This window comes from Pezoporus occidentalis, unplaced genomic scaffold (assembly GCF_034315485.1).
Source record: "Pezoporus occidentalis ecotype Australia unplaced genomic scaffold, CSIRO_AGI_Poc_V1 ctg172, whole genome shotgun sequence".
In the NCBI taxonomy this organism is placed as follows: domain Eukaryota; kingdom Metazoa; phylum Chordata; class Aves; order Psittaciformes; family Psittacidae; genus Pezoporus; species Pezoporus occidentalis.
In genome coordinates this window covers 1,123,039-1,150,935 of record NW_026913554.1, presented here as the reverse complement: position 1 = coordinate 1,150,935, position 27,897 = coordinate 1,123,039, and the positions used below count along the sequence as shown (strand labels likewise).

The 27,897-nt window shown below is 42.9% G+C and overlaps 1 protein-coding gene across 3 annotated transcripts; it reads right to left on the bottom strand.

The window, feature by feature from the left end:
• Positions 1-374: 374 nt before the first annotated feature.
• Positions 375-27,838, bottom strand: FOXJ2 (forkhead box J2). Of its 3 annotated transcripts, XM_062614082.1 has the most exons (12): positions 26,865-27,838; positions 26,265-26,385; positions 11,272-11,624; positions 10,670-10,744; positions 8,918-8,986; positions 8,416-8,556; positions 7,784-7,982; positions 6,038-6,364; positions 5,535-5,636; positions 4,876-5,076; positions 3,925-4,023; positions 375-2,839 (listed from the first exon to the last, which is right to left on the bottom strand). In XM_062614082.1, exons 3-12 carry the CDS (start codon positions 11,602-11,604, stop codon positions 2,751-2,753), a joined length of 1,635 nt encoding a protein of 544 aa, XP_062470066.1. In that variant the 5' UTR covers positions 11,605-11,624; positions 26,265-26,385; positions 26,865-27,838; the 3' UTR covers positions 375-2,750. The 3 variants fall into 3 exon arrangements, with proteins under 3 accessions (XP_062470066.1, XP_062470065.1, XP_062470067.1); XM_062614081.1 differs by having other exon boundaries at positions 26,265-27,838; XM_062614083.1 differs by having other exon boundaries at positions 7,784-7,979; positions 26,265-27,838.
• Positions 27,839-27,897: the final 59 nt, after the last annotated feature.

Below are 27,897 nucleotides of genomic sequence, written 5' to 3'. Positions count from 1 at the left end.
GGCGTTTTCCAAGTCTGGATACTCTCTGCTCCTGAAAAGCACAAGCACATTTCCAAGGAACTCTGAAGTGGTTTAAAAACCACCTTTGTGTGTTAGTCCTTCCCTAAGGGAGTAAACTAAATACATGGTCTGACAAACAGTCCCTAAGCACTGGCATAATTTTTCTTTGCCTTTCTGGCAAGCACAAGTTGAGAGACTCACTGATGTCTGTGCCCTGAGAACTTTAGACATCTTAAAAAGTCTTGGTCTTGAAGTACACAGCAGTGGGGGCTGTTCATTTAGCCCCTAAATTCTGGTTCTGATGTAAGTAGGTGGGAACCATGCCCACCAGCCGGGCGCCGCTGGCAAAGAAGTCAATACTGGCACCAAGAGGGTTAAACCATAAACATTCACTTTTTGTTTTTATTAAGAAAGCATGCACAAAAATAAACTCGTGAGACCACGCTCCTCTCTCCTGGCCCCTGACACAAAGCACGGGGGGGGGCCTGCAGAGGGGGACTGGCACCGCGCACCCTGCGGACCTCCACACGCCTGCCCAGGGCCAAACCACGCACCAACAACACACATTTATCTCAGGGCAGAGGAACGAGGCTGATTTGCACACTGACCGGCATGTATTTACATATGCAAATGAGGCACAACTTAATATGCAAATGAGGCAAATATGAAAATGAGGAGCACTTTATAGGCAGAAGGAGCCATCACAGTTGGTTTCTCTTCTGGTGGTGTTTTCAGACTTCCACAGGGCTGGCTCTCAGTAATACCCTCTGCAAAGCACTAACTGGCACCCACTGGAGGTCATCTCTCCTGGTTGTCTCTGGTGCCACTTTCCACAGAAACCTAACACACATGCCTCCGAGCTGTATCATTCCCATCCTGAGGCAGCAGAGAGAATAGCTGACTCCACGCTGCAGTTGTCTGGGATTCCTCATTTCTCTTGGAAACACTCAATGATGAACTCCCCCCCAAAAAAAACACACTTAAAAGGGAGGAAAAAAAAAAAAAAAGAAAAATGTCCACCCTCCCAATCCAGGGAGACTCTGTCCACCTCCCTGACAAAGATCCAATTACTTTATTCCTACAGCAAATTTAAAAAGCAATGCTAGTTCCCCACATTCCTGCAGTCAGAGTAGAGGTTATTGCTCCCCTGCCCCAAATCTGTCAAGTAGTCCTAATGTTTTATTTCTATCCTGGTTCCCTTCACTGGTGAACAGGGAATAAAGGCTGGGGGGAGGCTTTACAAAATATTAAGAAGAAACAAGAGGTTTGACAGAACGGAGCCAATACCAGCAAAAAGGGGAACAGGGGACACAGCTTTGGGGAGGCATCTCAACACTCACTCCTGCTCCTGCACCTTTTCCACCTTCCTGATTCACAAGTGCTGACAAAACCTATCCTTTGGGATTTACACTAGATTCCACAATCTCCCCAGCTGAATTGCAAAGGGGTCTGACCCACCCTCCTCTATTCTATACTACACTTTGGCTGTTCATTTTAATAATCTGCTCCACTTCATCCTCTCTTCTAATGCACCTCGTAGAAAAAACACTCGTGAGGGCCTCCCAGTTACTAGACCAGAGGGTCCAGCCCCTTGCCCATCATCCTGTCATTCACCTCCACTCTGAGCAGCAGCTTACTCTTCCCACCACAGCCCATTCACACAGTGGGAACCGCCAACAAGAGCCCTGTTGCTGCCGGTACTCTTGAACCACAGGCAAGAGCAGTCTCCAAAGAAATCCGAAGGCTGGAGGATCAAACAACAACTGAACAAATACCGATGGGAGAAAACCTCCAAATTTGCATATGCAAGTAAGAGCCTCAATACTATTTTGAAGAAGGGCTTGAAGGGATGGGGGGTGAAGTTAAAAGCTCTGGGGAATAGAATTTGCTGAATCACATGCGACACCCCTGACTGCTTCTTTTACCTGATGGGCATGTAGGCTTCACCCGGAGACCATAAAAGGCAGTGTAGAAAATAGGCTGGGATTCCCTTAAAATCTCCCTCCGTTGTCACAGATGGCACTGCATTCCAAAACCCAACTTCTCTGCTACATTCTCCTTCCTCCAAAACTCAGGTCAACCCTCCCAGCTCACCTCAGCTCTCCCTGCCTCAGGGATTACCCTCTTTTTGTACTTGGGAACTCCTTTTCCTGCTGGTGCAAGAAAGTTCACAGAGCTAAGATCACTTCCCCAGTGTCCCTTTAGCCCCCGGACCTTTACAACATTTACGAAACAACAGAACTACAGGCTCCCAGGGTCTGCTAGGTTCTCCCACTCCAGTAGCCAATACAACAACTTCACTGGCCACCTTGAAGGGAAAGAGGGATTGTTAAACGCAAAATGACAGAGGCAGAGAAAGATGCACTCAAGGATTCAGCCTTCCAAGGTCTTTTCATGGCACCAAGGACACATCTTTCCACCCTCCACAGGGCACCACGCAACACTAAGAGCCAATCTGATGCGTCCAAGGCCACCGGGGGGGGGGGGGGGGGCTGTGCTCAATTATTGGTAATAATAATAACAATAATAATAATAATAAACAAAAGAAGAAAAAGAAGATAAAACAGGACGCAAGGAAGGATTATCTTCGGCAGCATCTTGCGGTGGCTTCTCTGGCGGAGATAGAGAATATATATCTATATACAGGCAAGGCAGGGAGGCTGGGGAGGGTGGTGCTGGCACCAGTGACCCCATGTCTCCCTCCCCTCCCGCGTCCTTCACAAAGGACGGGCTATCAAGTCTGTAACTCGTTAGGTGATCAAGTCCCAGTCAAAATCATCGGGGATTTCCTCAGTGGCGCCTGGAGGAGGCCCTGGAGGCCGAGGAACCAGATGGTGAGCTGCCCAAAACCAACAGAAAAATAGAACAGAAAGGAAAGAGAACAGTTAGAATTAAAAATGTCACACTTTTTTCACAGTGGGCCCTTGGGCAAAAGAAAGCATAAAGAGATTTGGGCCTTCTCCTTTCCAACAGTTGAACAAGCAAGAACAGTAGTGGCATGATTTTCTCTGTCAGACAGCACCTACCAATGTCTGTAGGTTGTCTGCTATAAAATTCTCTGCAGCAGCTTCTACAGAGGTTAAGTTTGAGTCTCCTTAACCTTCCTTACAGCTTACTGCTGATGGACCACAAAGGACTTCATCAACAGAAGCTTCTTGTGTAAAGCTGCCTTCAAGCAAATGAGGACAAGGCTGAGCTAGAAGACTATTTGTGTGAAGTGAAAGAAATCAGGCCACTGAAATCCTAAACCTTGCCAGAGCTATGGCACAGACCTAAATGGAGGGTCCCTTGTAATCCAATCTCCTTCTCTACCCTCAGTGCTCCATTTGATTAACAAGTGCTTTGGGAGAAATGCACAAAGGGCTTGGGAACCAGCTCTTTGATGTTCCCTGGTATAATACACCTTAATCACAGAATCAATAGACTGGTTAGGGTTGGAAAGGACCTTAAGACCACCTAGTTCCAACCCCCCTTGCCATGCGCAGGGACACCCCACAGGAGACCATGTCACCCAAGGCTCCGTCCAACCTGGCCTAGAACACTGCCAGGGATGAAGCATTCACAACTTCTTTGGGCAGCCTCACAGTAAAGAACTTCTTCATTATATCTAACCTGAACTTCCCCTGTTTATTTTTGGACCCATTACCCCTTGACCTATCACTACAGTCCCTGATGAAGAGTCCCTCTCCAGCATCCTCTGTTAAGTCCTCTTCAGATACTGGAAGGCTGCTGTGAGGTTTCCACACATTCTTCTCTTCTCCAGTTTGAATAGCCCCAGCTTTCTCAGCCTGTTTTTGTATGGGAGGTGCTCCAGCCCCTGATCATCCTCATGGCTTCCTCTGAACTTGCTCCAACAGCTCCATGTCCTTCTTATATTGAAGACACCAGAACTACATACCCCTTACCTGTAATGTCACCCCTTACCTGGGCGATTATATCCTGGAGAGTCCTGGGTGGAAATCTGGTACATAGGTGATGGCCCGGAGAAGAGATGGGGGGGCTGGGGCTGGCCATAGGAGCTCACTGTGAAAGGAGTAAAAAAAAACCCCAAAACCAAATCAACAAAACAAAAACAAAAAACAAAGAAAACCAACCAAAAAACCTAACCCCCCAAAAAAAAACAAAACCAAAATAAACCAAAGTGTCAATGTTCTGGTCAGCTGTCTTGGCCCTGACTGGGTGGCGGCTCAGCCACAGAGCAACTCACTCAGACCCACAGGATACTGCGGGAGATGTTCAGCTCTTGGGTCCTAACTGCAAGCTATAGCTTGGTCAGAGATCTTGTTCTTTGGAGCCAGCAGGAGTTCCTCTACTATTGTAAAAGAAGAACATTTTCATCCAGAAGCACAAGCTGGCTCAGTATCATCCATTTAACTCTGTATTAGACAACGCACACCATCACAGCTCTATCAAGACCATAATATCCTCTGTGCTCTCCTCAGAATTCAAGAGTGAATCCTCCTACTTCTTGTCCAGCCAGTATTTCCCCAACAATGATGCAAGAGCTTTCTTCTTAACAGCTCCTACAGCTCTTGCCATCTGGAACAGTCATCTCTTTACCTTGCCATTCCTTTCTGTTAGTCCCCTACAAAAGCCATCCCACCTCCTTCTTTTATGGGTTTACCTTTCAAATGTATTTCTGCCTGGAGAGGTTGCATGTCAGTCATAAGCATCACATAGTAATGGCCTGCCTAGGCCACAGCCATAGGACATACTAATTCTTTAAAGCCAGAGAAGCTGAGTCGCTATGAACAGCTCTAACAGCTTAGCCCCAAGTTGCTCGCTGCTACTTTGCCTGGCAAAGCTGCAAGTAGTTCAGGACACTCACAGAACTGGCCCTGAATTAAATGTCATTTTAGTCTCCCTCCTGATTACCTTGGTTCATGGACTGCTCCTGTTTGCCACTGTTCAGGGCACAAGAATCAGAGATTCGGGGGGGCTGCTGTGGGCCAACCAGATGAGGGAGCTGGCCAGTCTGGGTAAGGAAGTGATTAAGAGAGTCACAGAGGTTAGCAATATGATGTTGATCCAGCGTCCAGTTCTTCCGCTCAGCCTGGCGCAGACTCTCCATCAGCTCTGCAGGGGACAAAGGACAATGTCAAAGACAGCACTCAAAATGTGGCCTTCCGTGCAGAGTTTCTGTCTTCTACCCCTAAGTCCTACCTTCTCCCCACAAGCCCAACTTCACTGATCTGAATCTGTCACCAAACGCCTGGAGAGCTCCATATCTAGGACAGTGTCTCACTGACTCAGGTAGGGATGGGAAGGGAAAAATCTGAGCTTTCTAATGTTCTTGTATGAATTAATTGTCTCTGCCCCAAATTCCTGCAGGGTTCAAGAGTTTCAGGGTCTTTAACAAAATCCATGAAGAAGGACACCTCATTTTACACACAGAATTGTTGAGTCCCTAAGAAACCCATGGACTTGACACTGTTACATTGGAAAAAAACCAAAGATGTGGGCCCAGCACTCACATTCTGTACTATAGCCCTAGTCACTGAATCACTAGACCCAGTCAGTAAGTCAACACTGACCTGAGAATTGGGAATGCTCAATGCTAGACCAGTTCAGCCGGTTTACCATCTTGAAGCTTTCCTTCAGGGAGTCAATGTTAGAGCACCAATCAGAGGGAAATGCTGGAATGAAATGGGGAAAAGATTATTCCAATACAGACTGCCCCTTCCCTCCACCCCTTAATAAAAACGATTGACCTTCCTTCACCAAAGAGCCTGATGCTACAGTCACTGGCAGTCCTTTTTTACTCAGAAGACCAGGGATGGTGCCTTTCATTTAGCCCCTAACTTTATTCTGCATCCCTGAACAGAATCCCAAACCCAGTGTAGATGTATTCTCCTTCCAATCAGTAAGAAAGCATTTTCCCTCTCAGATTTCAATCATAATTTGCTTTCACCCTTTTCCCACACACAGTTTAGGCACTATTTAGGGAAAGCTCACTTGTGGAATTTCTGTCTGGGGGCTCTTCATTGTTTCACTGTTCCCTTTTCCCTGAATGTTCTTTCCATTGCCCCTGACTCACCAAAGCCAGCATTGTTGATTGAAGCCTGTGACTGCTGCTGCTGGTGCTGATGTGGCTGCTGCTGTGGGTGGGAGTGTGGGTGATGTTGCTGATGCTGGTGGTAGCCTCCATGCTGCATTGGGGGTGGGTGCATGGACATCACTGGTGGAGGGCCATAACCTTCACCACCCTGCTGTTTTGCCCCTTGGGATGGGCAACCCTCTGGGGTTGGAGTGTGGAGTGGGGGAGCAGCACCTACTGATGAGGGGCCTTGCTGCTGCTGCTGCTGCTGGTACATGTAGTAGTTGTGGTTGGAAGGCTGCATGTCACCAAGGAGAGAAGAGAAACCTGCCAAGTAAAAGGGAACTTTAAGAGCCTCCTGGATTAAACCTCTGCTTAAATTATGCATCTCCAATTTCACACTGTTCATCCTGCTATTTATGAAGCTTTCGGAGTGCCCTCTACAGGCTGCTAACAACTATCAGCTTGCACGGTTGCTCCAGGTTCTCTTCAAAACAAAAGGCTCTACAACGAAGTCCCAGCAAAATTTAATGTTCTAGTACAAAGTTAGGAACTTAAATTCCTCACTGGATTTTTCCTGTATTTACCAAAGTAACCTGTGTTCTCTTGAACTCATGCTTCTCCCCTTATATTGTGGAACTGGGCTGGGGGAGAAAATCACAGTAAAGGGCATTACGTGCACTAACCTGAGCTACCCATTTCCTACTTTGAGTGCCCTTACTTGACCATTCACAAGCAAACATCAGTTTTTACTAGATTCAAAATCAACCCTTAGAACTTACTACTACTGTGATGTGGCAAAAGGATGAATACTGCCACCCTGACTAAAAATTCCCTCAAAACTCAAATTTTCCTAGGCTACCTTACAGCAAGACTTGAGGACAAAAAACCTGACTGCTGCTAAGTTTTACAAACAGAGGCACGCACTGAGGTGAGGTTCTTCTCTACATTTTTGTAGCTTGTCCATTCTACAGTACCTCACACAACAGGAGGGCCAGCATGATAAAAGCAGTGAAAGTCATATACTTTTATTTCACTGAAGCTACAAGTCAAGAGGCTCCTCCTAAAGTACAAAACTGCCTGCACTGTATGATGTCTGACAGCATAGGTAATAATGTATTCCTTTTTACACCACACTATAAGAGTGTTTAAAGGGGGGAACAGCAACTGTAGATTGTTCTTGTTTCCCATGGACGTCTGATCATATTCCTACTGTCATACTGCCCTCTTGTGGCTGCTTCCCCAATCCCAGAAATGCAGGCTATGAATGGAGCTGTAGGATCTCTTCTGCACTCTCAATCCACAAAGCTCAATTCTCCAAGGCTTTGAACAATACTAGCTTTAACACATCTGAGCACTGACAACTTTTCACTCTCCTTTTAGAGAAACTCCACATGGAACAATCCCCTTCCTCTCATGGTTTCTAGCCTGACATAGCGAGTACTTCTCCAACACGCTTTTCTCTAAGCTTCTGCCATTTTAGTATTCGCTTTTGTATCAATACAAGGCATTTTTAAATCATTATCCTCTTTATTCTGAGAGAATTAGAGGTAGCAATAGATAAAAGACATGCAGATTTCTTATGTGCTCCTGGCAGAACTAATTACAGCATGCCAAACAAGGAAAGTCTGTTTGCACAGGCTCCTAAAAATGGGGAAAGATCTGAGAGATACCAAGGATAGATCGGTGGACAAGACTGTGTGGGCAGATACCTGCCCACCCCACATGACGCATATAGTTACTCACCATGCTGAGAGGAAGATGATTTCTCCAGCATAGATTTGTAGAGGTTTCGGAAGGACCAGCTAAGATCCTGGAAGTTGATCTCAGAGTAGGAGAACTTGAAGTCATGGTTGGCACTGTACAGTGGGGGCGGCACATCAGCCCCTTCACGGCCCTGCCCCCCTGCTACAGTAGAGGCAACATCCACAGGCCCTGCACCCTGCTAAGGAAGGTAGAAGGAAGGCCTTTAGAATGTACTAGGGTTTGTAAGTTGAGACAGGGATCTGGAGACTAGATACACGTGAACACGCACTGATATCCCAGATCACTTAGCTCACCTCCCAATGAATCTTCCCAAATGCCATTTGCCTAGAGAAAAATCAACCATCTCCCTCCCTCTGCAGCACACTGGCTTCAGCCTTTCCTTCAGCTATCTCATACCATTATGCCTTTACCCTTATCCCCATCCAGCCCTTTGTTAAAATTTACTTCCTCCTTAATTTTCTGTCTCTGTAATTTCAGCTTCTTCCCTTGTTTTTGCCTCTGTATCACAATTTACATGATTCCCTCTATTCTCACCATTCTGCTTTTCTATTCATGTTACTCTCTCCCTCTCTTCCCACCCCTGCAAGGCTTCTATCCTTTGTGCTGCTCACCTGACTATAGTTGGCAATGGAGGTGTTGCTCTGGAGTGACAGCTGAGGGGTGGCCTCAGGTGGCAAAGAGGCTTCTGTGCTGACTGGAACAGCCCCTCGGGGGCTTTTACTCGCCTCTTGCTCTGGGGAGTCTTGTGGGATCTGTAGATGGGGAAGGAAGAGAAAAGGAAAGAAGCAGAAATCAAAAACAGATGGAGAAGTGAAACTGCAGATGGGAAGCCAGCTCCCCCACTGCAGAAGTTCATGGCTTAGAAAATAGGACTGGGCTTTAATCACTGAAGAGTCAGGATAAAAGACTTTAAACAAGCTTAAACTTTACTGAACAGCAGTAACAACAGCCAATCAGAAGGACACACATGCTAGTTCATTCTGTCCTAGGCTCTGTGTCCCCTTCTGTACACCCTGCCCCAAAATGATAACATAGTTCAGTGCTAAAAGGACTACTAAGAACAAGAAAGGAATTCCTTCCTGCTTCACGCTCTCTGTAAAGAACAACACTCACATCATCATCTGGAGGATGCCGCCTCTTGCGAGATATATCTGGACACGTATCTATTGTCCAGTAAGAGCCCTGGAAAGAAAACCCATTGGTGAATGTATAATTAAACGAGAAAGCATCCTGAAGCAGAAGGTTACTGACTTAAAGAATGTAGCAATGACTAAACATTAGGACCACAAGGCCCACCCTACACAACATCAGAAAACAGAGACTTGCATGTTGGAAAGAGATTCATTTCTTGCACTGGTTTGTACTGAACAGTGAGATATGATGCTACTGGTGGAAGGCAGAATGCTCTACACTTCCATCGCTCTGAGACAGGACCTCAAGAAGACAAAGAAGGCTAAGGGGATCTAATCACTGTCTTCAACTGTGTAAGTAGATTATAAAGAACACAGAATCAAACTCTTCTCAAAAATGCACAGCACAAGAATAAAAGGCAACAAACACAGGTTACAGCAAGGGAAATTACAGTCAGGTATAAAGAAAAATTTCTTCACAATGGTGTGGTGCAGCACTGGAACAAGTGCCCAGCTGTGGTATCCCCATCTCTGGAGATATTAAATACTCAGTGGGGACCTCAATAACCCAATTTAATTGCTCCTTTGTGGGATGGGGATGTGTGTTGACCTCCAGAGGTCCCTTTCAACATAAAACGGTTTATAATTATGTCTGTTGTTTTCTGAATAACTGTAAAGAGAACTCTAGAGTGTTATTTAGCTCACTTTGGCCTCTAATTGAAATCTGAAGAATCAGTGACAAGCACAGAACAGGTTTTCATTACAAACCCAGCCCAACATGCCAATGAACACCTGCAGACATGTACACTGAAGTCAGTTAGGATTTCCCAGAATAAGTCGTATGGTCAATGGTATTTTTGAGCAGTGATCTTCAAAGATGTACTACTTCCATTTACAGATGCCAACTGAACACCACTTTGTCCTTTAAATATAACCTGAAATAAAAGGCCTGAGAAAGTGGCCCTTTCGGGCAACTTTAGGATGGTGGGGAAGGAAAAGAAAAAAAAGAAAAAACTTTCTCTCTAAATACACAGCTTCTTGTCCCCACCTTCTGCTTGTCTGGGTTTGGGGTTGGTTTGTTTTTTTTCTTGACAGTAGTATCTGCATGCCAAGATGCCAAGTCTTGGTTTTGCTAGCAATTCCCCTTTACAATCTATATATACTAACAGAGTGTTATTAGTTCTTACTTAGCCATCAAATTCCTAAATTCTTGAGTTTTACTTGTAAATCATTTCTACGGATTTGAACTATCTTATGGTGAATTTTTTCCCACAACACAAAACATTTTGCAGCCTAAATAGGTAGTAGTTCTGCTTTCACTTCCATGGATCTTGTCTCCATTAAACCCATGATGTCACATCACAGTCCTGCCATTCACCAGCAGCCACTACAGACTTTCGTAATAGAACAGGGTAGACTAGACCCACATTTTACACATAAAGATCAAGAAGAAAAAGAAACAAAACTAATAAAGTACATTCAACCCCATTTTTCCCTTCTTCCAGTATCTATTCAATTGAAGATAACACGTAAGAGAAATACTTGGCTAAAACTGATAAGGCCCCTTTACAAGTTCCCTTTAAGTGAATGCCAAAGCACTGCAGTAAATCTTACTACTGCTTCCATTTCTGCCTACACTTTAGGTTTCAAATTCCAAGCATGAGTTAGAAAGGGCAAGCCCAGCTTATTCCCTGCAGTTTTAAACTGCTTGCCTAGGAGCATGCAGATTTCTTACCTTCCCAGGATCATCTCTTGGTCGAGGCACCTTCCGGAAACATTTATTCAGAGAGAGGTTGTGACGAATAGAGTTCTGAGGAGACAGTAAGAGATACAGGTAGGTGCTATAACAAAAACATACAGCCTTCCGAGTATGACTGGGAGCAGGTACAGAAAAAAGAAGGATGCTGCAGGCTCAAAAGCCAAAGCTCACTACATATGCCCAGAACAGAGCACAACAGAATCTGTGTAAAGGAAAGGGATGGATTAGGATGAATATGGGGCTGAACCATGCATACATCTACAGAAGGTGCAGTGAAAATAGTATCAATGTGATGCAGAGGTTGGTAGTGATGTAGGTTGTGGGGGAGGGCAGTGGTGGTTTTGTTTTTCTTGGTTGTTGGTGGCAGGGTTTTGCAAACTCCTTCTTAGAGGCCATGACATACATACAACAAAATTCTTGGAGAAAACAAGAACTTCTGGCTCTGCATTTTCTCCAGTTGGTCAACTTAGTTTCACATCCGTCTTTGTATTTTGCTCAATGAGGCTAGTTTGCACAGAATTAAGAAAATAATTATTGGAATTAGACAAAAAGGGTACCTCAGCAATGCAAGCCCTCACCTTCCAACCAATACCAGCATTTTTGTAATAGGGAAAGTTGTCACAGATCCAACGGTAGATCTCACTAAGTGTCATCTTCTTGGCAGGTGATGAGTTGATGGCATATGTAATCAAAGTGGCATAGCTGTAACGTGGCTTCCCATCTTGGTGCACTGCAGCCTCATCCTTACTCAGGGTGGCATTGGGATCAGTTGGTGAGCCTGGGGGACACTTTCGGGCAGTCCCTGGAGGTCCTGCTTGTGAAGAACCCCCTAATTTTTCAATAGTAGCCCTTAAAGTAAGCTGTGGGAGCCAGTCTATAGAAGTGAGGCTGCTTTCCAGGTCAGAGGCCATGATGCTGGAAGCAGGAGTATCTGTAAGGAGAAAAGAAAGAAAAGAGAAAGGAACCCCTGAGATATAAACAAGGTGAACCTTAAAACAGAAACATCCGTTTGCATTCCTCCTCTGCTTCTCCCCCTGTCACAAATACTGGTGTGAAGATCATCCTACTTCATATACCTTATTCTCAGCCTGAAAGAATCATCCAAAACTAACTATGACCGTGTCTCTGGGAGGACCATCCTTGTTCTCAGCAGCTGGGACAGCACTGATGGTTAACACTGCTAGAACAGTCTTAGCCGGAGCATCCCAACTATTCCCCCTAAGATCTCCTCAAAAGACATGGAGCCTTTTCAGCAGCTGTATCACATTCACTCTTTTACCACGTAAGTGATACAACCTTAGGACTCTTCATCACAAGGATTACCTATAATCCAGTAGGTTTACGGTGTCAGGTAAGAGGAAAATCATAGCTAAAAGGTAATACTCCTTCATGCCATATACAAAACCACAATTTAATTAGATCATCTGGAAACTCAGGATTGTGACTACCTTAATTTGGAGATAAATTAATTGCTATCTAAGGCCCAGACTCTCTTTTTGCCTTAGGTGACATAATGAATCCTACTCCTTAGAGCTAGGATTACGTATCATTTTAAAACACCAAGATCATGCATAATACTATATATAGATGATTCCATCTACCATGTTGAGGTGGAACAGACTATATTAAGCTCATAACAGTTAAAGCTTTGCCTACCATAACCTATTTTTCCTAAATATACATATAATTTTATTACGTCTCACTTAATTCACAATATAACAAGCAAGTATCTTTCCCTGTCTGAGACACAATAAAAACTTACTTGTCCAAAGTCACACAAGTTTGCCCAGGGTATAAACAGACTCTGGATCTTTCCTCTCATAAATATTATATATTTCCCCTTATAAAACACACCTGTCCAACATGGCTAGCACTTGCACTCAGGGTTTTCTACTTACTAATTATTTTGTATGAAGAAAATATTTAGCAGCATGAACTTGTATGAACTTGCACACTTAGCACACAAACTTGTATGCTGTCTTTTGTAGTAGTCAAGGCAGGAGAAAGATCATCACTCTTACTCATCACTATACCAGGAGCAATCCCTTGAAGTCTGGACCGAGGTAGCTAAGTTTCCATGGCCACAACCTGCACTCCTCTGCATTTATTCTTTGCATAACAAGAAGAATCATGTCTTGAAAGACTGCAAGTTCTGCATCTTTTATTTTGAAATTAATCTTTGTAGAGGATTAGGCAATACTTTGACCATGCTAGTGCATACAAAAGGTAAATGCACAAACACACTTACTTACATACACACTCATGTAACAAATGAGAAACACAGTAAGAGAGAACTGACAGGCATGAACACACTCTGCTTAGGAAAGATTCATCAGCAGACACCTCCCACCAAGTGCATCACTCAGAGGAGTGGATCAGATGAGACAGGGAGACACTCATCTGCATGAATACCAATTAGGTACTCATTCTAAAAATAGGTATTTGACAATAACACAGTGTGGATGCACAGATCCAGAGACAGATGCGCCCAGCATTTTGACACAGAAGCTCCCTGTTCTTCCCCCGCAACCATATGCATTATACCTCGCACTTCTGCACTTAAGTGCTCTTGCAAAACAAAAGCACACAAGAATCTACACTCCAACACGTTTGTCTGCACTAAACCTTTAATTTCCATGCACATGCTAATCACACCTCTTAAGAGCTCAAACCACAACAAAATCCATCCCTCAACTGCCACAAGCAGTGGCTTCAAAGCCCTGGGCTCAGAAAACACCTCTTAGCTGCATAGCTAACATTATCACTCACACTCATGTGCACGCACAGACTGAGAAGTAAAATTGCAGCACTACAGTATCTATATTGAGTGGAAACATTTTTCTGTCTGTGGAGGAAAGGTGTCCTGGGTTCAGCCCAGGAAAAGCCCAACTGCTACTAACTTACCTATCTACTCATCTGCCACACTTATCACATATGATAGCAATGACTACTTGCTACACAGCTAACTAGACCATCAGAGCTGAAAAAGGCTTTCCATTATCCACCCTCCTCAAGTTGGTGCTTATTGAATATAATTGCTCTTTCTGGCTGATCTAGTCTCAAACATTTTAAATTAAAAAAGAAAAAAGCAAGCAGCACTATTCCTTCTTGAATTATACAAGGGAAAAGCACCAATGTATTTTTATCTAGTGCAGGATGGACAGACCACCGAGGTATCCATGTCATTGGAACACAGTTACATTTGCATGGTAAGTCTACAGGTACAGTCCTCACTGAAAGTAATACTCAGTTTGGGAGAAAACAAACACGAACTAAATATCAGTTGAACACTTAATTTTGTGAATGTGCCTCATATAAATTTTAATTTCCACAGTGCAATCAGAGAACAAATTACTGCTGCTTATCATATGCATGTTGAAACCATAATGAAATATCACTGCACTAACAATACAAATCCAAAGTAAACTAAATACAAATTCCCCCCCCCCCTTTAATACAAACACAGAAATCAAGACAATAGGTTATAAAAGCCTATGTCAGATTAAGATACCAATTTGAAACACCAGAAAAATTCAAGCAGCAGAAGAAAGCACTGCAGTTTGCACAGAGCTTCAGATTTGCCCAGGTTATGTCACTAGAGCTTTTGGGATGATTGGCTATGCAGTGAAATGTAAGGTCAATAAGCAACACTCCCACTGTCAAATAACCAAGATTCTGTGTATTTGTGTAAAATACACTTGTCAGGGAGGGAAGCAAGGCTAGAATTGGGTCATATTACACCCATATTAAGCAGCTAAGCATTCTCATTCCCTGCTTTGTAAAAATCTTCAATGACAAAACTCCAAAATCTTAAATAAAAAATCCTGTTTATACACATGCACTGATCACCCAGTACTGAAACAACTACTTTTCAGTAAAATACATCAGCTCTTTAAGAACATATAAGCTAGACAGTAATCTAGGACAGAAAGTGAAGACTTGGACCTAACAGGAATCATATGGGAAATTTCAAAGCAGTGGAATAAGGCTTTTTTTTCCAAGTTTGTACTTGATCATGATACTGGATTTCTAAGTCTGTATCCTGGCAATATGTGATCTTGTAATAATCAGGCACAGTTAAACCTTAGGTAAGGTAGCACTTGCAGAACACTATCAACAGAATGGTTTGGGTCAGAAAGGACCTTAGTATCACGTAGTTTCAACCCCTTTGCCATGGGCAGGGGCACCTCACACCAGACCATGTTGCCCAAGGCTCTGTCCAACCTGGCTTTGAACATTGCCAGGGATGGAGCATTCACCACTTCTCAGTACAAAAATGATTTGGTGTAATTAGCTGTTAAATTATTTGAAATAATACCTACTCTAACAGTAATGCTTGCTAGACTTCGTGCTGCATATCTCATTCACCTGATCCAAGCAGCACACTTGACACTACTTAATGGTATGATAAAATGAGACCACAGCCAAACCAGAACAACTCATGAGTCTTCCAGCTTTCCCTTCCCAGTTTATTGCCTGGCAAATCTTCTTTCAAACTCTTCTCTTATGATCCTACTCAACAAAGGGAAAAAAATAACCCCAAACCACTAATGACTACCAAACACACTGAAATGAAATCAAGGGTGTTTAAGAAAAATCCTACCACATTAGCAAGCCAGAATTAACTTTGAAGAAGTAAAAGAAAGTCAAAGACCAGAATTCATAACCTCCCACTTTACATGGTAAGTGGTATTTGTATTTTGCTGACTTTACAAGCCAAGGGTAAGGTAGCCAAGTCATAACCACCATCAACAGCTGGAAATTGACTGCAGAGTCTTCTCAAGCACTAACTAGTACCAGCGCAACCCCAAGTCAAGACAGGTCAGAGAGATGCAAAAATGACAGCCAAGCATCACCCCAAAACTACAATTGGATGACAATCTGATTCATAAGAAAAATATATAAAATAAAATCCTAGCATTGAACACCTTCTAATAACCACCAATTCACTTGGGACTAGTAATACTTCACTACAGTGTTCCAGGAAAGCTACTGCCTTACTTTGAATATCTGCAAGTAGCAAATCAAACCTCAGGCTGAAAATACAAGCCAGCCTTGTGTCTATGAGCTAGTACTATCCCTGCAGCAGGACTGAAGAAATCTGTACTTTGCCTGCCCTACTATTCTGCAAATGCTTGCTCTAAGCCAGTCAAATCTTATCCAAGGTCACTGCTACTTACGTATCAAGACTGAAAAATGTATGAAATGTGGGAAACGGCACTCTAAGGGTCATTCTGAATGCAGTTAATAAACATTCATAGCTTGAAACATTCTCTAAACCTGAACTCAAAGGCTGGCCAGTTATAATCAGTTATGACTAAAGTAGAGAGTCATACAATGAATGAAATAACGCTGTGCACAACCTACAGAAGATGCCTGTTCTAGAATAAATCTGTACATTTACTTTTCTATATTTACTTTCACTGTTGCTTTATTTGCTCCTACTCCAACCCAATGAAACACTACTGGCAAACATTCAAAGGAGACTCAAACTTTGAGAAGGAAGAAGTACGCAACAGGCTACCAAGCAGTGAGAGGCATTGCTGCAGAACACTGTAAAAATAAGGCCACTTCTATTTAGGTGCCTGAATCCAGGGATCTAACAATACAGAACCAATACACTCAGAGATACACCTAGCTTCTGCAGTATTTAACAAACAAAACACCTCAAGCCCAAACTGGCAAAAACCCACCATCTGACTGTAACCTTCCAGAAGGAGAAAGGTGAACATGATGCCAATTAGAAGAAAATGCCTCAAAGAGTAAGGAAGTGAAACATAAGAATACCACATGCACGGAGAAATGGACAGCTTCTACTTTGATGGAAAAAGGTAATGTTGACATACATGTGTAAATTACACATGCAAGAAACCTGTATTCTTATACCAATGCAGAGAGAGGGAAAGAATCAATTTTGCTAACTCTGGCAGGAAGAGACATTTGCCATTTTAAGTCATGTGCTTTACCTCAAAAATAAGGAGATGGGAACTAAGAGGGCAGGAACAAAACACTCATATCTTCTCCAAGCAAATATTCTGAGAGATATTAGTTTCATGTAAGAAAACAGAAAAAAAGGATACTGATTACCTGCATAGTCTGAAATAGTTGTGCATCACTTTGAAAGCTACTTGTGAGAAGCCTTCAGGAAATGTTTGTTTCTGGAATCAAACACAGAAGGGAGACAGAAGCTGCTGGGTATTGTTCATAAAATGAAACTTAACCTGGAAGGAGTGGTAGGTGTCACATCAGTGTATCAGCAAACCAAAAGAAAAGCACTGCAGTTTGAAAGTACACTTCTGTCTGCAGTGCCACATGAAAGGAAGGAAAACAGCCCCTGGGGCAAAGATGTAAGAGAAATCATACCCTACAGGCACCGTTCCCTTCTTTGGGAGCAAGCTGAAAAACCTTTCCCCAGTACACTATAGGCTTGCAGATGTGGCAACAGGGGGCACACAGCTCTTGCTAGTCACGAGCCACAAAGGAAAAAAAGAATTCAACAAAAGGAAGTTACTGTCACCTAAGAGCACACGATGTGGTATCACCTATATGAATACAAACTGTCACAATCTGTGCCTGTCTATGTCACACTGGTCTGACTATACCCCTGCTCAAAATTACCTGGTGCGCAAGACAATGTCTTTGAATGGTCAATGCTATGTTGTGTAAAACAACACAAGTGGTACTTCAATTAGGGCACTCTGAAATGGAAATTTGTTACAAGTTACACCATAACTCACTAAGATGGTACTGAAAAAAAAACAGAGGAAGATGAAAACTTTTAGACCATGCACAGCTTAATATAAATCACTGGACCATTTCTTTTATTATAGTTGTTATACAGCTATGGTTTTCCTCAAACAAATCTCAGCAACAAGGATCACGTAAGTCTCAAGGAAAAAACAAATTTGTTTCCGTAATACTTATTAATAACATAAATATCACAGCAGCATATTTTAACTTAGGAGCTTTTGATTCCTTCCATTTTGTGAAAGGTGCATGAGCAGCATATAATTTGTCTGAATTTCATGAATGAAGAGCACTGACTATGCACGCATACTTGGTACTAACCAAGGACGAAGTCTTGCAGGGCCTAAAAAGTCACCAAAACCTCCACGTTGGAAGCGTGTCAGGAACCAATTTAAAAAGCAATTATGTCCTAGGTTTGTATGAAACTACTGGCGAAACGGTATAGTTTACAAAACCTGACCTGCTTATTTAAACTTATTAACAGATAGCATTACAGCCAAAGTCTAAAATATGCTCATGTCAAGGGAGACAGTATCTTTACAGACATAAAAGGCTATGATTAAGCACAGCTAGTCCCTCGCCAGATTTTAATAAGACCAACTAATCGAGTATTCTTCTTGTCTGCTATATAAGGATGCAGCAAAAATGCAGTGAGAAATCCTACACAAACATTGCAAAGACCCCACAGACAGTCTGAAAATATGTGTTCAAAGTTAAGATTAGTTTGCTTATTAATGGTGTAAGTGGAAGTGGGGAATACATAACACCTGTCAAAAGAAACAGCAAATGATACTCAGAATACTGGTATGCCTAAAATACTTTTGAGCGTTATTTTCTTTATAATAAGACTACTATAAAAGATTTATTGTAATAATAAACCAAATGTCCTATGACAACCCTCCCAATAACAGATTTGAAATAAGAAGTAAACCAAGCACTTTAAAGAAGCACAATGAAAATACATCACTACAGCAGAAACGTCTCTACAGCATTCCTCCATCCTCAGTACCACTATGTAGTATTTTACCATTGGAAGTAGGAATTGCAATTTTAAACTTATGCCAAGGCAGGCAAGAGAAATCTTCAGCATATTCTTTAAGAACATTAACAGAACAATCACTCTTACACTGAGAAAGGTATCAGGTACTGGCTTTGGAATAATTCAAGTTTATGAGCACATATCTGGAACAAGATTCTCCCATGGAAACCAGGAAGTCTGCAGGACAGAAACTGTATCCAAGAGAAGGTATTTCCCCCAGCTCTTTGGGAGCACCCAGGTTCAACAGAAGGATTGCAATTTTAATAGCCTGTCAGAATCACATCCAGTAGGTAAGCCTTCAGTATAGAATATGCAAACACTGATACTATACCCAGGCTGTCTCTGAAATTAAACATCAGAAGTAGATCAGCATGTAGAATATCTTGCTCAGAAGATCTTCACATCATTGCAAAGATTGGTACAGAAACCCAGGTTAAAAGAATACATGTATGCACTTACACATAAAAACTGTATTATTTTTCCTATTTAAAAGATGGGTTTATCAGGGGAAAATGACAGCTAACCTTGCAGTTTAATAACAGTAATACCACAAAGCTTCTATGTAAGAGAGCTCCCCAGGCTAAATGAATGCCAGCCAGGCATAGTGAAAATGAAAATCTGACTGCAAGTGGTCAAAACCTGTTCAACAAAGGCTGAACCACTGAAAACAGATTAGTCAATATCAACTCTGCAATAGTTGCTGAGAGGAGCCACAACCCATTCTGTCCCACTTGTGGAAATAGGTATCAAGCACCAACAAAAACTATGTACTGTATTCATAGAAAATACGGAGATTTGTATCAAGTGCAGATTAGCCCCATGTGGCCAAAACGTACATACAGCACATACTGCCAGAGTTAAAATTACCAAAGCACTGCAGAAAAGCTTGTTAAAGAGGAGTCTGGAAGCAACACACAGCTGAAACTGAAGTTGGATAATGATCAGAAGACTTAAGTAATACTGCGTGAAGTTCATAAATTTGTTCTCAACCACTGTTTTAACACAATTCCTTTTCACTATTCTGTTAGTTGTTATTGTGAACTAAACAGAATGAACTGTCTTTCAGGAGACAAACACCTGACAATCCCTAGCCAGGCTCGTAAATGTCTGTACCAAGCTTGAAAGTCAAGAGGATTCAGAACCACAATAGCAAGGAAGACACCCCCATTAAGAGTTTCTTCTGTCTTAAAACACTACTACTTGGCTTTCTGCATCCTACTCCTAAAATTCTCCATGTTGTGTATCATCCTGAAACGAAATCTTCTGTTCATTTCCTTAAAGATACTGAAAGAAGATGCTTTCTTCCACACCACTTACTTGCCAACTTGCAACTGCAAGTAAATATTATTCAGCTTTAACCCTTATCTTTCTAGTCTTTGAGATGTTGTGTCTTCGCTTATGATAATTTTTAGTTACTTTAGTAATCATCCTTCTTTACAACAGAAGCCAGGGGGAGGAAGGTACATGTAATATGACAACTATCTCTGAGTTAGTTAGACCTTTCAAATGATTTTAAAACATGAAAATAAGTGGTTTTCAGTATGTCTGGCCTCTACTGGCTGGCAATTTTTCTATATGTATCAAGGTATGAGTCAGCTGAAGATGAACGTGAAGAGATGCTCATGCAAGAAATGGAAAAGCACGATGTCGTGCTTCTGTTGCTGCCAAAGCAAAGGACAAAACAATAAGACACAGCAACAAACAGGGCAGAAATACACATGTGAAGACCCCTTAGAGTGAGTACAAGAAGCTGAAAGCTTATGTGGTGGATGATAGCTGAAGAATAGGCTTGTCAAGGAGGAGGCAGCAACATGTTGACAAAACATGCCAGGAGCACAGCTTCAGTAACTGTGTTTTTAAGAAGACAAGAAGGTAACACAGTTGTGAGAGACCAGCAAGAACAGCTATCAGTAAACAAGATGGTAAATGAAGGAGAAAGCATAAGGGTTACCCAAAGAGACTAAGAAAGAAACTGGAGATTCAGGCCATGAATCTGTGAGTCATCCCTACCCTGTATACAAGAGCAAGAAGAGTGCAAGAAACCCCATGTTATAGGCCCAACTGTGGATGCTCACAGAGGAAAGCAGGAAACAAAGGGAAATCTCAAAGGAGCTTTCTGGAGTTCCAGCTTGGTCTCAGCAGTCTTGCAGCAAATCATTCAAAAAAGCTGTTAAGGTAGTATGCCAAGTTGCATAATTGAATGTCACTGGCATGAAGGAGGTAAAGAAAAGAAACAAGAAAATACCAGAGGTGGGGCTTTGTATCTAATTTAAAAAGAAAAAAAAAATATGGAGGGAGGTAAATAAATTAGTGCAGGAGCTACTGAATTACTAGAACAGTAGGAGGGAAACCAGGAAAATACTGACACATAAGTCAAAGGAGGACAAGACTGGGCATGATCAAGTGTCAAAAACAGCAGGGAAGCCAAGAAGGATGAAGATGGAATAGAGACCCTGAGACCTGGCCAAGAAAAGGTCATTAGAGAACTTAGGAGAAGCTTCAAGGGAGTTAGAATATCTATACTTAAGTCAGCTTAAAAAACAGTTCTACGCTGCAGACAGGTACAGGATCTTTCAGTTTTAGAGTCACAGGTCCTTCAATGAAACAAAAATTAATCCAGGCATCATGCTTTTACTGTTTCTTAATGCCACAAGAAGCGGCATACAGAGGTTTTTAGTTCAGTATCGCACTGTAATTAAGGTAATCAACAACAAAAAGAACAGCCAGCCTTTACAAAGGGTTTTCATCCTTATACTTTGTAGCCCTTAAAAAGGATCAATACCCTGTTTCAGGATAAATGGGAAGCCATGCATGGAGAAGCACGAAGCCCAAGGTCAGACAGCAAAGGGTAGCGGAACCATGCAGAGAACACAGGTCTCAAATCCCAGACCCATTCTCTACTTTCAAAGCTTGTCTGCTTTCTTCAGATAGAGAGAATTTCAGAGGTAACTATTTTAGCGGCTTATTTTTCTCTGCAAATTTCTGATGGGGAGGGAGAATTGCTTTAGTTTCACTCAACAAAGTTTTTTTTGGGGAAAATAAGAATTCAGAAACTTTACTCATTTAATTTGTGACCACAAAGAGTTCAGATCCCTCCCCAATTATTCAGATTTGAACTTTTGAACTTTTAACAGTAATTACATATTTCTGCTATAACCAGCCACAGTCTTTATATAGCAGAGAGCATAAACAAAATTTGAATTGCTAATTGTAAAAACCAAAAAAGTAAATATTTTTTTCCTCGAGGTATAAAAGCTGTCACTCGTCATCTCTCCCTCATTACTCAGCCTCTCTTACACATAAAAAAACCCCACACATTCCCTGATTTCTTGACTTCACATCAAGTAAATTGACCAGCCCAGAAAGATGAGGAATGAGGCACTGGGCCTTGCACTAGTTGTTCACCCCAATTCTCAAAACCAAGATCGTGAAGTGCTGGAAGGACTAGAGAATGTCACACAAGGGATTTTCGTTCTAACCAACTAAAATCCAGCTGTTCCTGAGGAAGGGAAGAGGGCAGGGGAAAAAGGATGGTGAGAGAATGAATGACAAAAGTGCCTGCCATTCCCCAGCCCAGCAGAACCGGATATTTCAGAGGAACAAAACTCTATTTATTATAAAGTGGAAAAAAGAACAGGTTTTTTGACACAACCTCAGACAAAAAATCCTCTGTGTGTCCACAAGCACATAATCTAATGAAAGCCAAACCAGGAACAGGTCAAAATGCAGGTGTGAAAGTAAAAGTAGGGCCTGTAAGGTTTAGTAAAAAACGATTCATGTCAGTGAAGAATCCTAGACAGGAAATGAGGGATGTATGCTTGACGAAGAGAGAAGCAGCATTTTAGGCTTATAGGACCACAGGACAGCATGCCAAAGGGACACCACGGAAAATGAGATGCAAACAGCAGTACAGAGAGAGCTGGGAGGAGGAGTGGGATGTAGGAGGAAATGAGAGTGAAGAAGTAGGCGGGGTGGAAATATGCTAGGCCTTAAAGGTGCAGGAGAGGAACTTGGATGTGATACGATGCTAGGAAGCCCAGGACAGGGTTCAGGAAAGGGCTCATAAAGGACAGGAACCTGCAAAATCTGTGACACCAACTCCAAAGGTCATAACAGAACTGAGTAGAGGACGGGGCAGGTCAAAGACAGAACGATAAAACAACAGTCTAGACCAAATCTTTGCAAAGCACCACAGACACAACGTTAAATGCTGTGAGGTCTCTGAAAACTGAAACATTCCCAATATTCTGCATTTTCATTTCAAGCTTAAAATGAAAATTTGCTTTAATTGTGAAAACATACTGCAGCATGCTTGCTCGCCGTAACACACATACACAGATTTCCTTTAAAAGTGAAAAGATGAGCGGACAGAAATGCGTTACAGGTTTTTAAGCTCATACATTCCTTAGAAGGAATAAGAAAACAAAACCAGCAGAATACATAGCAAGCAGCAATACCGACTCCTACCAAGATGATAAACATTTGGGGGTTGAACATATCAACTGGATATTTTTGCTAAAGTAACACAATGTGCAAGAGCCAGCAATACAGAGATTTAAATGCTTTTCTTCAGGCCTCAGGGTTAACACCACTGGGGAGTTCAAAAACTTCAGAGATACTATTTTTGGCTGTTCATTAATCTAGGCACTACTCATCTTTTCAAACTTGTCTTCCAGACTAAAAATGCTAGAACCAATGTATTTTAAAGTTTCAATTCTGAAGCAGCACCACTCAGTAACAGATTCTGTAAATGGAGTACTACAAAACACAGAGGGTTCTTTGTGAAAGTTGCTGGTTACAATTCTACCCAAGGTTGGGAGAAGCAAATGGAAAAATGAGTCCAAACATATTTCATCTTTTGGTTGCTAATGACTGAGATGTAATTCCTGACAGCTGTGTGAAACGAGATAATCAGCTCAGTCCTGCTCTTGAGGGACAGCTGTCCATATCACAGTTGCCATTAACCATACCTCCTTTCTGATACTGGAAGGAAAGGGCCAAATATCCAAACTGTGATACAGACTGAGTCATCCACTATAAGAAAGTCAGCTGAAGTTTAGGGGAGGAGGTAGCAAGCGAAGATACCTCGACCTCTGCAGTAAGAAAAAACTTCTTCACACACCAGCATTTGGCTCCATTTTTGTAGGGGAAACATAATAAAATAAAACATAATAATACAACCCAAAGAAAACCCTTCAAAAAACTACAGTAGTCACAATCCTGTCTCAGACTGGGGAATTATATCCGACCTCAAACTGTTTACTGTATTTAACTCCAACTTTTGTGAATCCTTATTCTATCCTAGAAACTTGCCTAAAGAACCAGATTCCAAGAAAAAAATCCAAGAACTTACAGAATGCATACTTAAACATTCATATAACCTCATGATCTTGCAGTAACGTAATCCTTTTCCCATAACTCTCCAGACCTTCTCATTTCTTTTCACTTAATTGCTTGACCTGAAAAATGCCACACTCACAGTTCTCAGTTGGGAGCAGAGTGCCCATAGGACAGGATGAGAGTGCTTCAACTTAAAAAGTCAACTTTTGGAAGCATGCATGTCCAAATTAAAATTTACAAAACCCATATACGTGTCACTGTCTCTTCAATGTTGAAGGCTTCATTGCTTCTGTTGAAGTCAACTCTATGTTCATGGGCATTTAGGAGAATTTACTATTTACTGAGGTACCCAAATGTGGTTATTAAAGTCTAATTTTAGGTTTTCACGTTTAATATGCTTAATTTAAACACTTAAAGATATAACACTTTCATTTAAATGTGTCTATGGAGTACCTTGCACTTTTATGAAGACAAATGATACTCTTCCTTTTTCTTGTATGGATACTTTTGTATAAAATAAATGGTGCAGAACAGCTGCAGTATTCCACTTCACAGGAAACTGCATTTTCACCTGTGATAAACATTTGACGGAAATATCATGATCACACTAAAGACCTATGCTGTCTAAAAATTATTCACCTCCTTAAATTTATCAGTTTGTCCTAGCTTTTGTATTGCTGCGTTTTAGACTATGAGATCATCAGAACAGAGATCATCTTAATTTTGTGGTCCGAGTCAGCACCAACTGCCCTGTCAGCAATTAACAAATAAATAACAATCACTCTACAGCACATGACTTCCAGCCTTACATGTCTGTCATGAGCACATAAAGATCAGGCAGCTAATACAAAAAAACTTACTCTTTATCATGAATAATGAAGAAAAAAAAAACAAAACCAACCCATTTAATATACAGAAAGATACTTGTTGTGAGAGAGCAGAATTCTGTAAGGCTGGCATAAATATTCTGTGAAGTGTCCTGGCATCCACCAGAGCCAAAAGCACTTGAAAAATGTCAAGTCATTACTGTGAGGAAGGGGGACAGAACAAGGTAAATTAACCTCAGAAGTATAAAAAGTCAGTCCCCCCCTTGAATGTACAAAGGCCAATATGCCTCAGTTATCTCTTCCCTTGTGCTAGATAACACAGCTGTACTCAAAAACAGGCTGATTGCATAACTATAGGGCAACAGGTAGGAGGGCATCTAACAGTACCCCCAGAACATATGTACACTTCATGGTTCAGCCTACCCTTAGAGAAAGGCACCTTCTGAAGCTATGGATAACTGTCAAAATTCTCTGCCAAAACGGGGAATCACTTTGGCATCTTTTGTCTGATCTTGCTAGCAAATTACACCAAGGAGTTCCTTATTCAGGGACTCCCTGTTAACCACTGTGCTCCCAAACGGATTCCAGAAGGGTTCCTGTCGGGGCCAAGGACCCTTTGATCTTCCTCACTGCTGTATCACTGGAGAACAGAAACAGGAATATGTCAGGTGAGATATCCTTAGGCATGATTCTTCAGCTACAGGAATCTGCTTTGGCTTCATCTGAGATGAAGTCCCTCTCGGACTTGATTTCTCAAGAAATCATTACATTAATGTGAGAATACTCATTTGTGATTGGAAATTAACTGCCTCATTTACAAAAAGCAGCCAGCTTGGCTCACTAGCATTAGAATTTATATTTCTAGCCCCTGAACACAACATAAAACACAGATGAAGACTAATGGCAATGGAATGGCTTCTTCTGGCTTTAAGAGCAGATTTAATGATTTTCATTCCCAGGCCCCTGGACACCACAGAACCCAGTCTCAAGGGCACTCTTTCCAGAATTCATCCCACAACCCTTAGGTATATTAAGGCACACATCTCAGAGTACTAGCACTGGAATCCAAATGTTCAGCCCCCAAGCACAGCGAGGTCTGCATCACACAAGAATTTTATTCCCACAGCATAGTAGGACCCACATGGAGAAAACTGACACTCCAACCCCACGAGTGCATCCTTTGACAGTAGCACTAGAAATCACTGCTTCTGCCTCCTCAAAGCCTTTTGGCTAGGATTATCCTTCTCAATGACCCCTAAATGACAGAAACTAATTTCACATTGGTGATGGTAACGGCTGAGTCTAGTATGAATACACCAGTGAAAGTAAAATGGAAAGAGCAGAGAGGTTTCTTACAATTAAATAGGGCTAAGGTCTCATGTAAGCTAAACAGTGAGGGAAAGAATCAGGTCAATTCCATATAGCATATAAGGGAGCTAAATGAGAGAGATGAAGAAATGCACACAGAAAAAAAGAAGCCTGGGGAGAGGTTCAGAAACAAGAGAGAGAAAAGATTAAAAGGAAAGCAGATACAGTGAGAAGAGATACGGAAAACAAGAAGAGAAGGCAAAAATACAAGGACTGCTAGGAATAGAGGTGATATAATGTGGTCACTCACTCTGGAAGATTTTCTGGTGGGAGGTGGATTATCTTCAGTGTTGGTTTCTGCGGTGCTGCCCTTCACACTCCTTCTCTGAGACCCATCCTCAGAGCGTTGCTGTCAGCTATTCCAGGAGCTTCTTCAAGAAATACTTTGAGGGCGAAGGGATTGTGGATGAAATCAGGATCTTCAGTATTAAAACAATTTATTTGGGATTGTCAGTCCCCTAAACCTGATGGTCTTATCCCAGGATGGAGATCCTCTCTCCCCTCTGGCAGCTAACTACTAAAGCGGTGTTCCCTGGAAGACAGCCTTTTCACTGCTTTTCAGATTATCTGAGAGATCAGTTTCTCCAATGTCCCTACCTGTAAACCTCTCTTCTCCTTCCTCTAGGTGCACCTTGTCCTTAAGTGTGGACAGATCTGTTTCTCTGGAAAAAAAAATTAAATCTTGCTATCTCCGTGAATATTATTAGCAAAATCTGCCTTTTTCTTTCCCTGGAACTGGGAGGTGCGTTTTCTCTCCTTGCACAGGATATCTGAAAAAAACCCTCTTGGGATTAGAGGATGAGGGATCTTCCTTGGGATGGAGGAGGATGAGGTCAGTACTGGAAATTACCTTTATCTCCAGTGGTTAACAGCAACTGGAAAAGGGAAGAAGAGTATCTAAATCTGCCTCTGCTTTCTCTCCCCTGATTTGCTTTCTCTGTTGCCTGCTAAGCAGATATAAATAATCAAAATTACTAGGTAGTATCAGGAGCTCCTGCTTATTTCTGTCTTGGGGACTGCCTCTCTTGGGCATAAGGGGTTTCTTCGGTGAAGACTGCCCTGTTACTAGCTGGTCTGGGGAAGGACTGTCTCATCCACTGCTTGGGGGAAGAATTTCCTCAGTAGCAGGAGGGAGTAGGTGGCAAGGGTTGTTCTCAAAACCCTCGGAAGCTGGGGTCCGAGAACACCTCTCCACAAAACAGGTACTGAGGGAGCTCCAGCAGACTCTATTCCACAGAGAGGAAGAGCAGATCCGATTCTAGACAGTTACGAGGGCTTAGTGCCGGGGACCTCTGCCCACCCTTGGCTCGTTAGTGGGGATGGGGGCAAGTGTTAAGCTCCCCCACCAGCTGCAGGGAAGGGGGCTGGCAGGCGGGTGAGCCCCGGCCTGCCAGCGAGGCGGGGCCGGCGAGGGGCCGCTGGGGTGTCCCCCGCCGCCGTGAGCTGGGCTGCCTAACGGGGTGTCCCTTCACGGCTGCGGATGGGGCGGGGGGCGGCGGGCAGAGTCTCTCCCCCACCCCTGCAGGCTACGGGGGTGTCCCCCCACCCCAGCTGCCCGGAGGTTGTCCCTGGCTTCCCCCCAGGCCCTAGCTCCTCTTGCCCGGGCCCGGCTACCACGGGAGGCCGCGGCAGCTCGCGGAGATGAGCGGCCGCCTCCGCCGCCTTCCGCCGGGCCTCGGCTTCGTCCCCGGGGAGCTCCCCGGGTTCCGGTGAGAGGGAACCCGGCCGAGCGGCGTTGAATCTCTCCAGGCCCCGCCGCTCCCGCTCCTGGCTGCGGCTCCACTGCAGGCCCCAGCTCCTCCCCGGCCTCCGCCCCGCCTCCCCCGGCTCCCCCCCGGCCGCGGCCGCCCCCGCCTCCCCGGGTTAAGGAGGCGCCGGTCGGG